The following is an 18,377-nucleotide window of genomic DNA, read 5'->3' as shown; positions in this document are numbered from 1 at the left end:
ACTAGCTACGAGATATATAAAAAATCTAAAGTTTGATTTTTTTCTGTTCAATCAATAATGAAAGTGAAATTATAGTGAAATAGCAATTCGCTTTTTGCAGCCAAAAAGGTTCAATTTTGTCAAATTACGCTAAGAAACATTGATAATTAGTAATTCACCTGCAAGTGAATGAGTCGACCTCTTTAAATCCGTATTTATGTGAACTTCAATTTAACTCCTAGCTAGTGCTTGACAACGCATGCATTGTACGTGTACTGGTTATTTAAAGAAAAAGAATGTCAACAATGAAAGTGAAACTACGGTAAATCATTTGATTACTAATTCGATGCACATAAAATCATTCTTATACGGTTAAAAACATTGAGAAACATCTATTTTGAATCTATAAAATAAAATCAAACAGACCTATAAAAATCCAATTGCACGTGTTAGTTGAATCTATTCATATCTTTATTTATGTTGACATCGCTGATATGGTCATGTGTGGTCAAATCAATAGTTTATTTGATGACGTCTGAATAAAATACACAGAAAACGAACCTATATATTATCTACCCCATGCTCTGTAAACTGTTTATTTTGGACTTTTGATAGTTAGGATAAATGTTTTACATTGTTATAAATCAAATATGAGAATTTGAGTCAAATCGGTGACCATGAATTTGACAGCTAGTGCCCCTTTAAGGTAGATAGGCTGTCTCCTCAGTTTTGGATTTTGAAATACCAGAAAACAAGGTCTAGATTTTTGATAAAATGTGCAAATTTTAAATTAGCAGGTGATTCATGAGTAAGATTTTTCATTATAATAAAGAATATGCCAAGTTTTATCATATTTATGGTTGTATTTTACCAAAAACAAACAAATACTTTTGTTTGATTCATTTTTTTTCTAACTTTGCCAAAGAAGGGGAAACAACTCAACTGCAAGGGCAAATAATTCAGATAGTGTTTCTTTTACAATATGATGTCTTTGGAATTTACCCATTTTATTATGTAGCAAGAAAACGAGTCCGGTGACCCAATTTTTTCTTCTTCTTATCTGAAAGAATACTATTGGACAATTTTGCACAACCTGTAGTGTGAAAATAAGTCCGGTGACCCATTCTTTTTATTAATGTTCTTAGACAAGCAGGATATTAACTACATTTTGGCAAATTATTAAGAAATTCTATGGATTATAATTTAGACACCCCATCTACCTTAAGTTAAAAAAAAGTTCTGATGTTTTAAAATAAAATTATATGTGTTTATTCATTAAAATGTAGACTCCACAATAAGTTTTAGAGAATGATCACAATGATGCAAAATCGTCTTATTTCAGGGAGGGGAAGGGGGTGGGTAGTAGAAAAAATGTAAATTTTACACGAAAAATATATTTATGTTACTTGGGGGAAAAAATAATCAAGTGGCGAAACATATATTGTTTAGGCGAAAGAGGTGGCAAAAAAAATAAAAATTGACGCAGGGGAAACCCTGCAATACACTCATCATAGATACCAGGATTAAAATTTTGTCAACTAGATTAATCAATACCGCTCGAACTTAAAAAAAATATAAAGTACGAATTTGCAGGGCATCGACGACCAGTTTTATTTTTCCAAAAGGGTGTTTCTTATACAACATGTACAATTTAGAAATAAAATTGAGAATGGAAATCTATTTCAGGGGTTGAAACCCTTTGGTTTTGAAAATTCAAGCCATGAGCATATAACTTAATCAATTCATACAACTAACGTGTAAAACAATGTACATTTCTCAATCAATAGACCATGACTGATGAAGTTATGTCATAGCAGGTTTATCGATACAAAATGCAAAAAGACTTATACAACTGTATACCCAATAAAAAATATAAGACCACTAATTCAGGCCCGGTCGGAAAGAACATACAACAAAGTTATACATATTCTAAACAATATATGTCCTACACATAGCTGTATCACTGTCAATAGGTTAAATAAAAATAGTTTGTTAGTATCAAATGAAAGCTTGGGGATTATGGATTACTGTAGAACCCTTCTTAGGAGTATTAAAAAAAGTATCTAAAACTATAATAAGAAGGGACATTTGCCCTGTTGTACAGATAACGAGTACCTGGTGTTTTGCACTGTCAAACATCAGGGAACAAGTACACTCGAATATCCAATTAACGGCATGTTGAATTTTTCATCACAAGTCAGGATAAGGTATAGTTTTGACATGAAATGAATGCCATTTATGCTTGAAATTGCATATTTTAACATAAAAGGCTAAGGGGCTATACATTATTGGTTTCATACCGTACCACGTTTCTCTTACTATTACAGTTGTTAATAAAATTAACGGTACCAATTTCGACAATACATGTCTCTTCAGTGATGCTCGTGGCCAAAATATTTGAAATCCAAAACTTATATAAAAGATGAAGAGCTATAATCCAAAGGGTCCAAAAAGTATAGCCAAATCCGTGAAAGGAATTAGAGCTTTGCATGAGGGAGATATATTCCTTAATTTATAATAATTTCTTATATTTTGTAACAGCAAATTTTAAATACACAAAAACATCCGTATTTTCATGCCAATACCGAAGTATGTCACAGGTTATGTCCATTCTCGGTCAAGCAAAGTCAATCTCTTGCTTATTAGTAACTAATATCATTGAAATTTTTTATTCTAGATTTGCATTTTAACCCAGATTCGGTAAAATGCGACCACTTTGATCGTCATTTAATAAGAGTATTCATTTTCTACAGAGTATCCAATTTTCTCTCCATTTACTAGGTATTTATTAATCAATTAAAGTTCTGATAGTGGCGTTTAACATACATAAACAATCAACCAATCAACCAATCAAAATGAGTTTTTAAGCCGTTTTGTGCTGAGATAGCGTAAAGCAACAAACAACTTAGCAATCAGTTTAGATTTTGGTGGGTAGGCATCTAGTTTTTGCATCATTGTACAACCTCCTATTCTTTTCATCTAACGCTTATTTGAGTTGTTAAAGATAGCAAAATTCTAATCAACATTCTAATCAACTTATGCATTGGCTAGAGGTATAGGGGGAGGGTTGACATCTCATAAACATGTTTAACCCCGCCGCATTTTTGCGCCTGTCCCAAGTCAGGAGCCTCTGGCCTTTGTTAGTCTTGTATTATTTTAATTTTAGTTTCTTGTGTACAATTTAGAAATTAGTATGGCCTTCATTATCACTGAACTAGTATATATTTGTTTAGGGGACAGCTGAAGGACGCCTCCGGGTGCGGAAATTTCTTGCTACATTGAAGACCTGTTGGTGACCTTCTGCTGTTGTTTTTTTTTTCTATGGTCGGGTTGTTGTCTCTTTGGCACATTCCCCATTTCCATTCTCAATTTTATTGTTTTTTTTAATTCGAAAGCGTTACCAGTTAGTTTTAAACTTAAGTGTCTAAATATCCATATGATATCTCCCTCTCTTTTTAAAACTATACATCATGGAGACATGGTCGAGAATTGTACGACTTTTTGTTAAAAGTAGACTGTGTTTAAAGAACTTACAGATCCCCGAGTCCAATCAAAATCATCCCAACTAACTTGTTTGAAAAAACATTGTTCAGTTGTCTCAAATCCACAGCTATAGCTTATTTCTGGTTTAACTGTAAATGATATAAAATCGTATTATGTTTAAGTCGATGGAATCATGTATTAATAAGATCAATCAGTGTTAACTGTATATCTAATTCAGGGGTGTCCTTGTGTATATTTTGATTTATATATTACTAAAACATGCGTACAATGTAGCATGTCAAAAAATATAATAAAAACTGTTCATATTTGTTGCTTTTAATTTTGCATTTGTTTCAACCAATAAGAATATACAAATTGAAATGATTATTTGTTGATGGTTCTGTGATTCAGGAATCATTTTTGCTAAATTTATTCTACTACTACTATATTTGATCACTTAATTACCAGTTAACGTTACAGTCAAAACAAATAAAATAGCAGTATAATAAAATAGCAGTATGACATCATTAAGGACAAGGTCGCACTATAAGCAATCTACCTGAATTGTTTGGTATTCAACGAGAAAAGTGCAAATCGTATATAGTTTGTATAAATATGTGAATTTTAGATTTACAATGACGTTGTGGTCGGATCCACTAGTCGCCACTCCTTTGAAGTCGAGTAAAAACTATCTATGAAGGAGGAGGAAACACTTTTTTATGAATTGTTTCAAAAACAACTTTTACAGCTCAATATTATTTGCAACGTGGCAGCATGGTATTTTATTTAAACACTTGCCTGTGGATTCCTCCTCTCCGCAACATGGCTTTTCGTTGCAGCATCTGCCCTTATTTATCCATCCTTGTCCGAACTTTTGTTCACACGTTAGACCTTTTGTTCCACATTTACCATTAGAAGCCAGACATTGTCCAGTGAGTACTAAAGAGAACAGTACATCGATACAATATGATAGCATTCGCTCTTGTTTATACAGTGACGATGTGATACATGTTTTAATACTAAAGATATAAGTTCATGAAATGTAAACAATTCCATTATTGGAAAAGTGCTAAATATTACCGTCAAAATGATGAAATTTATGTCGGCAGTTATTTTTATCAAATAGATAGAGATATACTCTCCAAGCTCTAGTATATCTAATCATCAGATCAAACATGGTATTTCACAGAATTTTGAGGGAAACATGGGAAAAAATACATCTAAAAAAGAGGATGTGGTATGATTCACAATCATATTTTCTATATTAGCCACGTAAAATATAGAACATAAGTAAAATGTGGTATTTTTTAGAAAAATGTTGATTTTTAATGTGTTATGATATTGTGGTATTTATGATTTCTTGACAACCACATCTCTCATTTTAATCTCCGCTGACGAGTTTTAAAGCTGAAATCAGAATGTAAGTATCTACCTCCGTGTTCTTCAATTACTGCTGTAACACAACACCTTACTTACACGCAAATTACGAGTTAAGGTTCAATAGCCAATTTGTTCGAATTGTTTATTATGTGCATACGTATGTATCTAAACAGGTTTTTGTTTCTGGTGAAATGTATTGAATTGAATATTAAACGTAAATTGATTAATATTTACTTTAAACATCTTATTCATCAATGTCAGCATCCCCAATAATGAGGTTCTGGTATATTTACAACGCTCATGCGCATATATCTGGTGAGTCTTTCGAACATCAACACTTGTCGACTTGAGTTTGTATTCCTCTTTAAATGTCTCCCAAACTCTTGTGTTAACAAATGAGTTAAACAGTTTATCGGTTGCAAGCAATCTTGTACGCTAATTCTATTTTAATTTAACTCTGTTTAGCTTGGTAAACTAAGTTCAAAGTTATCTTGCAAGTGGACCTTGTTTTGACCCTCGCTCCAAATCTCAGCACTGTACATGCCGAAACATATTTTTATGTGGTCATAAAAGCAATTCTAAAAATTCGTCTTTGATCAAAGAGCGAACAAGCTATACTACATGTAGTTATGACATACTTACTGCCACCATTAGTCACATAAATTGTGCAGAGGATGATTACAATCAAACAACAAAACTTCATCATAATTCTGAAATTGATATTCTTCTATATTAATTCTAAATTCCGGATAATTAAGAAAGAGCTAATTGCCAGAAGTAAGTGCAATGCACATGTGTTCCTCATTGATCAATTTTGATTGCTATTTCAAGCTCAAAAAAAACTAAAACTAAAGTCTAAACTTACCAATAAGGACAACCTGAAGGTTTCGGATTGTTTAATATAACACGTTCAAGGTAGAATGCATTGAAGCGGTTTATACATCATCTACATTTTGCTTTCGAATTATTTTAATACCTTATTACGACATTTTTAAATCAATTTTCATATGTTTAAAGAGGAATTCGTTAACCGGGGTTTGCAATTAGTCTGTCGAATGCCAAAAATATTAAAAATATTGAGATCACCTCTTGCTTGGTTAAATGGGTTTTGCATGTTAGTTTTAAGAGGTGTTCTTTGTAGTTTGTTTAATGTCTGAGATGCCTAAACCGATTACAGTCGTGTTTATTATTTATCATTTAAAACCGTGTTTTGTTTATACGTCAGACGCGCGTTTCGTCTATAAAAGACTCATCAGTGACGCTCGAATCCAAAAAAGTTTATAAGGGGCAAATAAAGTACGAAGTTGAAGAGCATTGAAGACCAAAATTTCTAAAAGTTTTGCCAAATACAGCTAAGGTGATATATACCTGAGGTAGAAAAGCCTTAGTATTTCAAAAATTAAAAATTTTGTGAACAGTAAATTTATAAATATAACCATATCAATGATAATTCATGTCAGCACAAAAGTGCTGAAAATGTAAAAACACAACCAAGCTCGCCAGACGTGTGTTTCATCTACACAAGACACAACTGTGACGCTCAAATCAAAGGAGTTGGAATGCCAAGTAAATAAAAAAAAAAATGTAATCAATTTCTAAATAATTATCAAATGAATACAACCGATAAAACCAAATATGTTTGTTGGTATTGACTTGATTAACAGTTGTTTTCTAGATAGTTGTACAGAGAATGAAGTATCGAAACGGATGAGAAAAAAGGTTCGTGCAAACGTGATGAATATATAACTGCTTGTTTATCAATCATAGAAGGTCATTAATAGATACATCATGAATAGAGAACTAGTGAAGCACCAAATAGATTTTGCAGACCAAGAAGAGCAATTTGTTTTCCGTATCACTAAAGCTTTAAAACCAAGTTTATATGTTACAGGGAATTTGGAAAACCAGGGATTTTGTAAAATCACTGGACTATTCAGTGATTTGTAAACTCACTTACAGTTTCAGTGGTTTTGTAAAATCCCTGAAATTGTTAGGGAGTTTCCAAAATCACTGAAAATAGGGCTAGGGATTTTGTAAAATCCCTGATTATAATTAAGTATAATTTGCTTTTAGAAATGTGTTTTTCTTAATATAAAAATAGACTAATGATCACTAATATTTTTGAAATATATTTGTTTAATAAACACTATGAGCTAGAAATAGTGTAAAATGATAATGACTAAAAGGCATATAAACGAATATTTAGACCACTGAGAATTTAATTATTTATGCATGGCAAGTTTGGATAACATCTACTGTTACAAAATTGCCCTGCTTTTCGATGCAGGTCTGTCTTAAATCAACCTGTCATTCGGAACATTGAACTCTTATTTTGAAGGCAGCACATTTATATAACACAACATTTATTTGCTTTTTTATATATCAATTTTCATGCAACAACAAGATGCTCTTGCTCTGATATGTATTTTTCACAGAAATTCTTACTAACGTGAATGAATTTATTTTACAAATTCATGAATTTAATCAGTGAATCTGTAAAAAAGATCTAAAGATTTCAGGTTAAATAACTAGTCAAAATCAGGGATTTTATAAAATCAATAATCAGGGCAGTGATTTAACAAATTCCCTGATTTTTCAGTGGTTTTTTCAAATCTTTGATTTCACAAATTCCCTGTAACTTTTTATTGTCTTTTAAAAGGTCTTTTTTATCAATAGATTATGTCGTAAATGAATCTAGTCTTCACTCGGAAATAATCATAAATAAAGGCAACAGTAGTATACCATTGTTCGAAATTCTTTAAGTGATTGAGAAAAAACAAATCCGGGTTACAAACTAGAACTGAAGGAAACAAATCAAATATTTTTAGGAGATTTACGACACAACAGAAACACAACACTAAAATTTAATATACACAGAAACGAACTATAACATAACAATAGCCAATTTCCTGATTTGGTACAGGAAATTTTTAGAAGAAAAAAATCGTGGGTTGAACCTGGTTTTGTAACAAGCCAAACCTTGGCAATGTTAACTCAAACATTCAAATGACAACATTAAATGATTGGACTACAATACAAATAAATGGCGGAACATACAGGACAAAGAAACACACAAATAATAGCTATCAAAAGGTTCCAGACTTATTATTTAATACGCAAGACGCGCGTTTCGACTACATTTTAATACGTCAGACGCGCGTTTCGTCTACGTAATATTCATCATTGACGCTCAGATAAAAAAAAAAGCTCGAAAGGTAAAACACATTCAAAGTTGAAGAGCATTGATGACCAAGAATGCCAAAAAATTGTGCCAAATACGGCTTAGTTAATCTGCCTGGGATATGAAAATCCTCAGTATTTAGAATTAATTCCTATTTTTCCAATTGGTAAATTTATACACATGACGTATATATGATTATATATAAAAGATATACATGTGAACACCGAAGTTGTGACTTACTACAGAATAAAAACGAACACGTAAAACACCCTTAATCAGCACATAAAAAAGGACAGCCGAACAATGTATTATATGTGAGCCGAAGAAATCGACCCACACAGTGACGTCACATTTAAATTTCTTAACATTTCCAAAAAATAGGATAGAGTTCAAGATTAGGTTTGCAATACTGACCATATTTAACATGTATTAATAACAATGTAAATTACAATACTTATCAATATAAAATGTTGGTAGTGATAAGACATGTTAGATAATTAATTTTATTATCTAGCTATGTCGGTATTTGTTCTAAATCAAACAGTAAACCAAATACATGGTATGAATTTTGTTGACCCAAACCAAAAACCGTGTAAATGAACTCGGTGATTAATTATCGTGTCCGTAACACGCGAAAAGAATAGAAAAAAACGATAAGACATTTGACAAAATCCGTTGAGAATAACAATCATATCATCAAAACTAAATACATGAGTTTTGGATAGCAAAATACAGCGACAGTTCGAATTCACACTCAGAAAAACATTCACAATCGGGAATAAGTCACGTTCGGTACTTTAAAGATCACAACACGTAATGACAAACCTCAACCTAACACGTGGTAAAAATGTCCTTAATTAGTTTGGACAAAGACACATAGTATAGATCAACAAATTCGTGATGGTGTCCATAAAATTTACGGAGTGTCATTTTAGTCTGTCTTCCTCGTAACTTTGTTGCAGCAGTTTCTGTGTTAGTAACACACTTTTTGTATATGAAGTCTGTATAGTGTGAACATGCACGAGCAAAACGTATAAACTGAGATATGCAAAACACCATACAAAGCGGCAGAAGATATGTTACTGCTGACAAATAGGAATATGATAAACGGGAAGTTGAAATCGTCCTGCTCATCATAGATTTTCGTGTGAAGTCGTTCATCTGTGTCAAAAGGTATGAATCAGTCCTTCTAGTGTCAGTAGTATCCCAAATTTCAAATTCACTGGAATATATGGGATGTTAATTTTGACTGAAATATGGTTTATTAAATGATAGGACATCACCAATATATTATATAAAAGAAAAATTAAAGAATTTCGCAAGGTGCTTTTTCTGTTTGTCTTTTAGAAGGTACTGAATGAATTCTGCTAACACTTCTACTTAAGTCAATACTTTTATAACGGCAATTAAATTGTTGATAAAAAATATTTAGCACATTAAATGGACCAGAGCGATACTGTTTTTTAGTTAATGTCCACTACAAAATGGGTCATATCTCCTTCAGTCTGTCTTTAAAAATTGTGAAATTCTAAAGATATCACTGTACAGCTTGGTACGTGCTTTGAAGAATAGAATAATTTTTGTTACTATTGCAATCACTTCAAACTGCTCAGAGTCTGAATTTGCCAGTTTTTGTGCTCGCCCAGTAAAATCGAGCACACATTTTACTCGACTGTTCTTAACTGTACTTAAGTGTACTCGACTAGGTCTCGACTTTACTTAATTAGTCTGATTCAGTACTTGATGATCTTGGTGTAGTCTGAAATGATCTTGACCAAGGCTCGACCTGTCCCGACTAGTCATGACCTTCAAATTTAGTTTACACTGGTGTAAATACGCACATCTGTAACTAAATTAAATATTGATCTTACAAAATTCAAGCTTATTTGGTAGTTTCATTTATTGCTGAGAAATGAAAGAATTTAATTTTACAATTGATGTATTTTACAATATATAAATTCAGATAGGCATCTTTATTTTTTTACATAGCTTTTTCAAATCAACTTGGATTTTTATCCAACTATGCAGCTTTCTTAGATGTATACTAGGCTTACTGAATCCAAAGTCATTTTGTTATTTGTTGTATTACTGTCAAATAAGAATTAAACTAATCTAGGTAAAAAAAAGTTAGGATTTGCAATTCGAACAAAATAGAGATAGTACATTTTATTTTTTTTTTATAACTTTTGCAAATCAACTTGGATTTTCATCAAACTATACCAGTTGTATACTGCTACCTTGGTAATAAATTAATCTTACTGAATGCCAGGTTGTTATGAAGTTTGATGTATTGCTGTCAAATTTAAGAAATGATTTAATCTAGGTAAACAAAAATAGAATTTGCAGTTTGTACAAATTAGAGACAGTACACTTTAATTCTTTTCATAACTTTTTCAAATTAACTTAGATTTACAACAAACTCTTAAGCTATCTTTGTACTATTTAATCTTACTGAATCCTAGGTTGTTATCTAGTTTGGTATATTGCTGTCAAATATAAAAATCAAATAAATCTGGGTAAAAAGAACTGGAATTTGCAGTTTATGCTATATTCAGATAGTACACTTTGATTTTTTCAATAGTTTTTTCAAATCAACTTGAATTTTCATCAAACTCTTCAGCTATTTTTGTAATATATGATCTTTCTGAATCCTGGGTTCGTTTTTTTTGGGGTTTGGTGTATTGCTGTCAAATTTAAGAATTTAATTAAGAGGCAATGCCAGAGAAAACCAGGCAGAACTTTGAAATTTTGTTCAACAACCTTTTTGAGATAAATGTGTTTTTGTATTGTATTCACCTTGTTTTGTTGGGAAATGACATTTTTAAAAGTCATATTGTGTTATTATGTATAAAAAAAATGAATTTGATTTTACATTAAATTTGACTGCTTATATAGGGAAATAGGGGTATCAATTTCTCAACAAAAACAGCCTACAATATAACAATTGATATGTATTCTAAAAGATGACCATGAATACAGCAGGAAATGATAATAACATCTCTGGTATCTGTTGATATGTAAATGTTCTAATGCAGTAAACTGTTTAAAAACAGCAGTTTATTTTCGACTTTTTGGTGTTTAGACATACCAAAAGTGATGCTCTTCAATTTAAAAACCGATAAAGGTTGTAATCAGCTGGTACTGTTTTGATTGTAAAATGAGCTTCTGTTGTATATTCTTAAAGATGATTGAACATTTTGATAAGATTTAACAAAAGTATATAACTTTGTGGTGTTGGGAAACTTATTTCCCTCATCAGAAGATTGTGGCATACATGTACGGGTGATCAATTCTAGACAGAGGCAGTTACAAATTCTGTACGGGAATGAAGATTATATATTTTATGAGACTGAAGTTATTGTTTTATTTGCTGGAAATGTGGAATATGAGTAATTTAAAGCCATCTGTGAGTAGTTTTTGATGATTCAGCTGGACAAATGCTGGAAAGCATAGTTTGCTCCCACCTTAAAACAGTACATGGTATATCATGGACACCAAAAGCAAAGAAAGATCTAAATGTCATAATTTTGAGCATCTTGAAAACTGGAAAGGCGGATCACTTTGAAGCAGATGATAGTTATAGTGTATAAAAGAATTCTTTGCGACAGTTATGCCAGTTGCAACAGGTAATAATTTAAATTATGGAAGTTTAAAATTACTTCTGGGATAAATCATGAGGCCCTTTCAATAATTTCAATAAATCCCCCCTTTCCCCCATATTTTTAGTTACAATGTGAAATTATTATCTGCAAATGTATGATCTGTCCTGAAAGCAATTTTATGCATAATGTTCAAACATTATTTGAATAGGATAATAATTTAAAATAAAAACAAAAAATTAAACCATCAGACTCAAAAGTTACAAAAAAAAGAAGATTTGGTTATGATCATGATGATTGCCAATGAGAACATCACATGTACATGTACAACTATTCTCCATATACACAACAGACCATACTTGTCTGTCACCTTATTTATTATGCTTATCATTAATATGTACTTGTCAGTAATGTATGTTCATGTACCAAAATGAATGTACATGTAAGCAACTACAAATGAATACATTTGTATGTACATGTAGAATAGATAAATGTATAAAAGATGTGGTATGAGTGTCAATGATACAACTCTCCATCCAAGTCACAATTTATAAAATAAAGACAATTCTACAGTTATCAGGATAGTCATATATGTTTATGTCAGATATGCATGTAAACAGTAAGCTTAATTTGTTAAAAAGCAGGAGCAAATTGTTGCTTTTTAAATTATGAGAGTCAAATTTAAATTTTCTGTAATTTTGATTGCTACATATACAGTGTACCTATATTTTATGACATATGAAAGACACATATATTGTAAAGTGGTTATCATAATTGCATATATATCTATTTAAAAAAAATAAAACTTGTATATCAAATCTTAAGATAATTAGATTCTTAATCTACTATTTAGATGGGATCTTTTGGGACGGCAATACCTTTGTTTCATAAATTTGTTGTTTATTGTCCTTTGTGTCGTTATAAACTAAATCTAGACATATGATATACATGATACAATTGCAAGGATTTCAAACTTTTAACATTTAGTACAAAACTGATTTTTTTTTTAAATAGCTCATTTTTAGATCTTGTCATTAGAATTTAGATACATTTGTACATGTACACGTGTGATCCTGAAGCGCATAGCATATAAGGTTAATTTGACTCAAATATATCAAGTACATTTGTTTAGTAATAAGTTAATCACAATTTACCTTTCTGCTTTAAAGTGTTCATTTAGATCATTTTATACATTAATCTGTCCATTTAAAAATATAATTAATCATACAAAAAAGTCTTGTAACTTTGAATGTTTTAATGTAGTAAGATGCTAACAGATCATTATATATTTTCCACTGGTTCTTAAGATAAGAAAATAACTAATTTGATTTTAAATACAATTTTCCAAATTCAATTCAAAGAATAATTGATCACTTTATAATCTGTTATTTCTTTAAACAGATAAAAGATGCATCAGATGACAGACTTACATGTAGAGGAGCCTATAATTAGAGAAATGGATTAACTTGATTTTGAAGTTAACCTACTGCATTTATATGAAAATTCAAAAGTGAGTACCATTATTTCTTCAAGTACATTTAAGGGAAAAAAAGTCAAAAATTGTATTTTTTAAAATAATTGTGTTAATATTCCTGTGCTATTTAGAAATATGTACAACAACAAAAAATAAACGTTAATATAAGACGTATCAATGTGGTATGCCCATGTTATTCTTTGTTTTGTGCAGTACATGCATTTGAATCATGATCAAAATTTATCGATTGAATAAACAGGATAAACTAATTGTTATGTTAACACTTTAGCTAAGTATATGTCACATTTAATCAGGCCAAGTTATCCGTCTTATTAACAAGGGAGATTTGATATGATTGCCAATTTCAAGGCTACATGTGTCACAGTTCTCTTTAGGCCATAATCAATGTGACGTATGGGAATTATTCTCTGTTGTCATATTCTGACTTTTATACAAACCAAGTGATGAACGGTGCTTCTATTTCCAAAGGTTTTGAAGAAACTGCTATGGAACACAATAAAAATCAAAAGATGTAGTATAACAGTGGCGGATCCAGAAATTTTCATAAGAGGGGGCCCACTGATTGACCTAAGGGGGGGGGCTCCAGTCACGCTTCAGTGTTTCCCTATATAAGCCCCCCTGCCCCCCTAAATCCACCTCTGCATAATTGTAATCAGACAACTCTCCATTAAGAGACCATACAATGTAAAAGTTTATAGTAATAGGTATAGCCTTCAATAAAGAACTAAACCACCCTGCATATCATACTTGATTTTGCAAAAACCAAGAGCATGTTTATTTGTAGATTTTGTCACTATCAAGTATATACATGTATTTACTAATGTATTCATGTGGTGTCCGTCCTTGATTTGAAATCCTCCCCCCCCAAAAAAAAAAAAAAAATAAAAATAAAAATTTAAATGGCCAAGATCCATGGTCATGATGGTCATGCCAGTTGGGAGTTAAGAATATATCAGGTTAACAAATGCGGATCTAATCAGTTATTATACGACCGCAAACAATTTTTGGGAATGTATACTGGTATGATGTCGTCATTGTTGTTTTCTGAAAACACCTTGGTGTCGGACAATAACTTTAGTTTAAATTAATGAATTTCTATGAAATTTTATTAGAAGGTTCAATACCCCAAAAGAAAGGTTTGAATAAATTTGGGGATGATGGTCCTTGGAACACAACACATTGTCTTGAGGTGCTGCACACAAATATCAAAAGATTTTTTCAAAGGGTAAACAGATCATGCTCCCGAAACAAAAGTGTAAACAAAAGTCATCTTTTTAATTTGAGGTCAAAGGTCAAAGTACAGCAAATATTGTATTGTAGGTCATGTAGGTATCTGTGGCATTGACTTATGATCTACATGCCAATTCAATGAGAATTTTCTTGTATCTTCCAACTAAGTACTTTCATGGTGAAAATTTGTACAAAAAAGGCCTACAGGCAATGAATAGTGTACATTTTATGGTTGCTATGGCAACAAAATGAACAAAGTGGCGACAAGACTACAACTTTTTTCCTTATTTTTTTTCATGAAAAACTATCACTTAAACATGATAAATACAATAAAGATGCAAAAGTTTATGGTATTTTACAACTTAATCCATATAATACCATTTTGGTTTTTAGTCATAAGTGTTGTTTTCCTCTGTTGATGGATAATTGAAAACGGTTAGAAAACAGCTTTTCTCAAATTTTCTCAATTTTCCCTATTTTAGCATTTTTTTACCTTATTTTTTTAAAAAAATCAAAATGTTACCAAAAATTTTTTTTTTCATTATTTTTTTACACCAACATAGTACTAGACCTCCATATAATTATTAGGCATAAGTGTTGTTTTCCTCTGGTGATGGATAATTGAAAACGGTTACAAACTGGCTTTACTCAAATTTCTCAATTTGCCTTATTTTAGCATTATTTTATCTTATTTTTTGAAAAAAATCAAAAGATACCAAAAATTTTATTTTCATTATTTTTTACACCAACATAGTACTAGACTTCCATATAGATAGTTTAGTCATAAGTGTTGTGTTTCTCCTATGATGGATCATTGAAAACAGTTAGAAACTGTTTTTTTCCCATACATTTCAATGAAAATTCGCAGTTTGAGTGCTTATATTGAATTTCATTAAAAAAAAATGTCAAATTCACAAAAAATTAAAAAAAAATTATATATTCCCAGTCAGTATGTTATACTGAAAGGGTAAAATATATGTTTTATTTGTTTTTTATTTAACAGTCCTGTCTGGTGCTCTCTGACATTGCCTCTTAAATCAGATAAAAAAAACTTTGATATTAGAAAGATATCTTTCCTTATAATTTGGGAAAAAGTACGTATTATGAAATAGTTATATAATTTCTTTAATGTGTTATTCCTTTTTGATATATATTATATAAATATATCAAAAAGGGATGAAACATTAAAGAAATTATCAAAATAGTTCTTCTGATTTGTGGTGACTTATAAAGCAATACCTCCAGCCTGTTGCAAACTTATTAAAAAGATCCCATCTACCAGAGAGTTTTAAATTCTAAATAACATTCATTCAAAGTTGCATCATCCTGTAAAAATCTAAATCGCAAGGCTTTTTGAATTCACTAGATAAGTAATACACGATTTAAGAAAAGTAGGGCTTTCTTTTTACCTGTAAAACTCACTGTACATTGTACTGATGTAATTAAGCCATGTACAGTGCCATGTCATTACATTTGACAAAAAAATATTTTAAGATTTGATTAAAACGCATTTTGACTGTAACTTTGGAACACATTTCCCTTTTTGAAAGGTTATCAAGGATTGTTTCGAAAGTTCATGATATTAAATTCTTGTTTAAAGTTTAAACAAACAAAAAAATATGTTTTTTTTAAGATTTCATAACTTTTTTGAATCAGCTTGGATCGTAATAAAACTTTTCAGCTATCTTCATTATATTTCTCTCATACAAAAACCAAGGTTGTTATGTATGTTGGTGTTTTGCTGTCAAATTTAATGACCTAGTTAATAGGTAATAAAATTTTCAGTTTTGACTAAATTTGACAGCAATAATCTAAATTACCAAATAACCCGTTTTTTGTTAGAAAAATATATAATAAAGATAGCTGTAGGTTTGAATGAAAATCAAAGTTGCTTTAAAATAATCTAAAGTGTACTATCTGAATTTTGTCTTTTTACTACATTAATTTAATTCTTAAATTTGTCCACAATAGTACAAATTGCATAACGACTTGTGATTCAGTAAGATCAATATATTACTAGGACAGCTGTATAGTTTAAAGAAAATTTAAGTTGATTTGAAAAAGATATGAAAAATTTTACAGTATACTATCTCTATTTTGTCCGAGTTGCAAATCCTAGCTTTTGTTTACCAAGATTAATTTAATTCTTAAATTTGACAGCAATACAATAAAAGAAAAATGATCTATGATTTAGTAAGATTAATATGTATCTAAGATATCTGCATAGTTTTATGAAAATCCAAGTTGATTTGAAAAAGTTTTAAAACAAATTAAAGATGCCTATCTGAATTTATATAATAATTTTTATTTTTACCTATTGAAAAATTAAATTCTTTCATTTTTCAGCAATAAATCAAATTACCAAATAAGCTTGTATTTTGTAAGATCAATATTTAATTAAGTTAGATGTGCTGATTTACACCAGTCAAAACTAAATTTGAAGGTCAAGACTAGTCGAGACAGGTCTACCCTTGGGCAAGACCATTTCAGATTATACCAAGATCATCAAGTACTGATTTAGACTAATTAAGGAAAGTCGAGACCTAGTCGAGTACACCAAGTGCTACTTTTGGTCAAAAATAATGTATTCGGAATGGGCGTGACTTTAATCTTACGATAGATGGCACAACATTGATATCACAATTGTTACCTCAATTTCATGTCATTTTCATCAACATAGAATAGGGTTGATGTCCACTACGAAAGTTTTTGTCCACTACGAAACGGTTTTGTCAACTATGAAACTCATCAAATTGTCAACTACGTTACATGAGTTGTACTGAAGAACTGTCTAATCTTTATCGATAAAAAATGGTTCTCCAATTCAGGAAAAACGAAATCTTTCAAGTATATAAGGTAAAACAAACTGTAATGTCTACAGGAGACTTAAAGTGCAATATGATGTCGTTTAGAAGCAGTTACGTGGTGGACAATTGTCCCCTACAAAACAGTTCATACATTATGAAAATTATATCATTTTAAAGAGTATTTATGTCACCCGATCGACAATGTCGGGTGACATATTGCTTTTCCTCCGTTTCTTTTTTTATTATGGCACCCTCAACGGAGTTGGGGTGACGTATTGTTATTCTACGTTTCTTTTTTTTCTTATTATTATTATTTTTCTTGCAACAAATTTTGTCCAGGTGATTTCTCGAAATCCAATGAACCAATGTTGATGGAACTCTACTATAGTAAGGACCCCCAGTTGCAGAGTTGCAGGAAGCATGGAATGGTTCAAGATGGCTACCGTTTCCATGGAAACAGAACAAATGTGAAAAAATCCAGTTTTTTGTTTTGGTGAACTGTTTGGATATGCTTTATCTCAGAATCATATATTTTAATACAATGTAGGTGCCCACTATATACAGGTGTTGGATGATTTTGGTGATCATTGGAACTACTATGTTGCCATGGAAACTACACCAAAAATTTCAAAATTCTCAAAATGCTCCAAACTTCAGGAAACTTCACAGTAACGATGAGCAACATTGGAAGATGTGGAATTTGGTGTTGGAATTTCCAAAATATCTGTTGTTACCTTGGAAACAATGCAAAAAGGTCAAAACTTTGGATTTTCACAGAACATTCCAGAACATCAATGTTAAATTTATTCTAGAGACATTAAATGGTATATGATTATGGAGGGAAAAAATTGCAGCAGGGGTTTGACTTTGGAATATTCAAAATGCCCGCCGTTACCATGGAAACAGCAAAAATGTCCAAAATTTCCAAATGCTTCAAACTTAATGAAACTTTGCAAAAATGTTACTAGACATCTGTAGATGCACTTTTTGACTTTGGAATTTTCAAACTGGCTGCCGCTCATCTGGCAATGGGGGAAGGGTGCCATCCGTTATTGCTAGCAATTACAAATCTAGTTAAGTCACCAAAACGGAGTTTTGGGGACTTATTGTTTTTGTATCGTTTCTTATTATTATTATTCTTATTCTTCTCTTTCTGACCCCTTAAACTGTCCTACCATTTTCTTTAAAGCAGTAGAGGATGAAAACTTTATATTTATTCTGGG

General features: G+C 30.9%; 1 protein-coding gene across 2 annotated transcripts in view; it reads right to left on the bottom strand.

Annotated features, from left to right (window-relative positions):
• The window catches only part of LOC143054733 (MAM domain-containing glycosylphosphatidylinositol anchor protein 2-like), a 54,426-nt gene that overhangs the window by 20,986 nt on the left and 15,063 nt on the right, over positions 1 to 18,377 (bottom strand). For both annotated transcript variants that reach the window (XM_076227763.1, XM_076227765.1), the window contains exons 2-4: positions 5,485 to 5,552; positions 4,261 to 4,401; positions 3,514 to 3,611 (exon numbers count right to left, since the gene is read on the bottom strand). In XM_076227763.1, coding sequence (XP_076083878.1) covers positions 3,514 to 3,611; positions 4,261 to 4,401; positions 5,485 to 5,548 — 303 coding nt within the window. In that variant the 5' untranslated portion in view covers positions 5,549 to 5,552. The remainder of the gene's footprint in view (positions 1 to 3,513; positions 3,612 to 4,260; positions 4,402 to 5,484; positions 5,553 to 18,377) is intronic.

The sequence above is a fragment of the Mytilus galloprovincialis genome, chromosome 12 (assembly GCF_965363235.1).
Source record: "Mytilus galloprovincialis chromosome 12, xbMytGall1.hap1.1, whole genome shotgun sequence".
NCBI classification, from domain to species: domain Eukaryota; kingdom Metazoa; phylum Mollusca; class Bivalvia; order Mytilida; family Mytilidae; genus Mytilus; species Mytilus galloprovincialis.
This window is presented reverse-complemented; position numbering and strand designations above follow the sequence as displayed.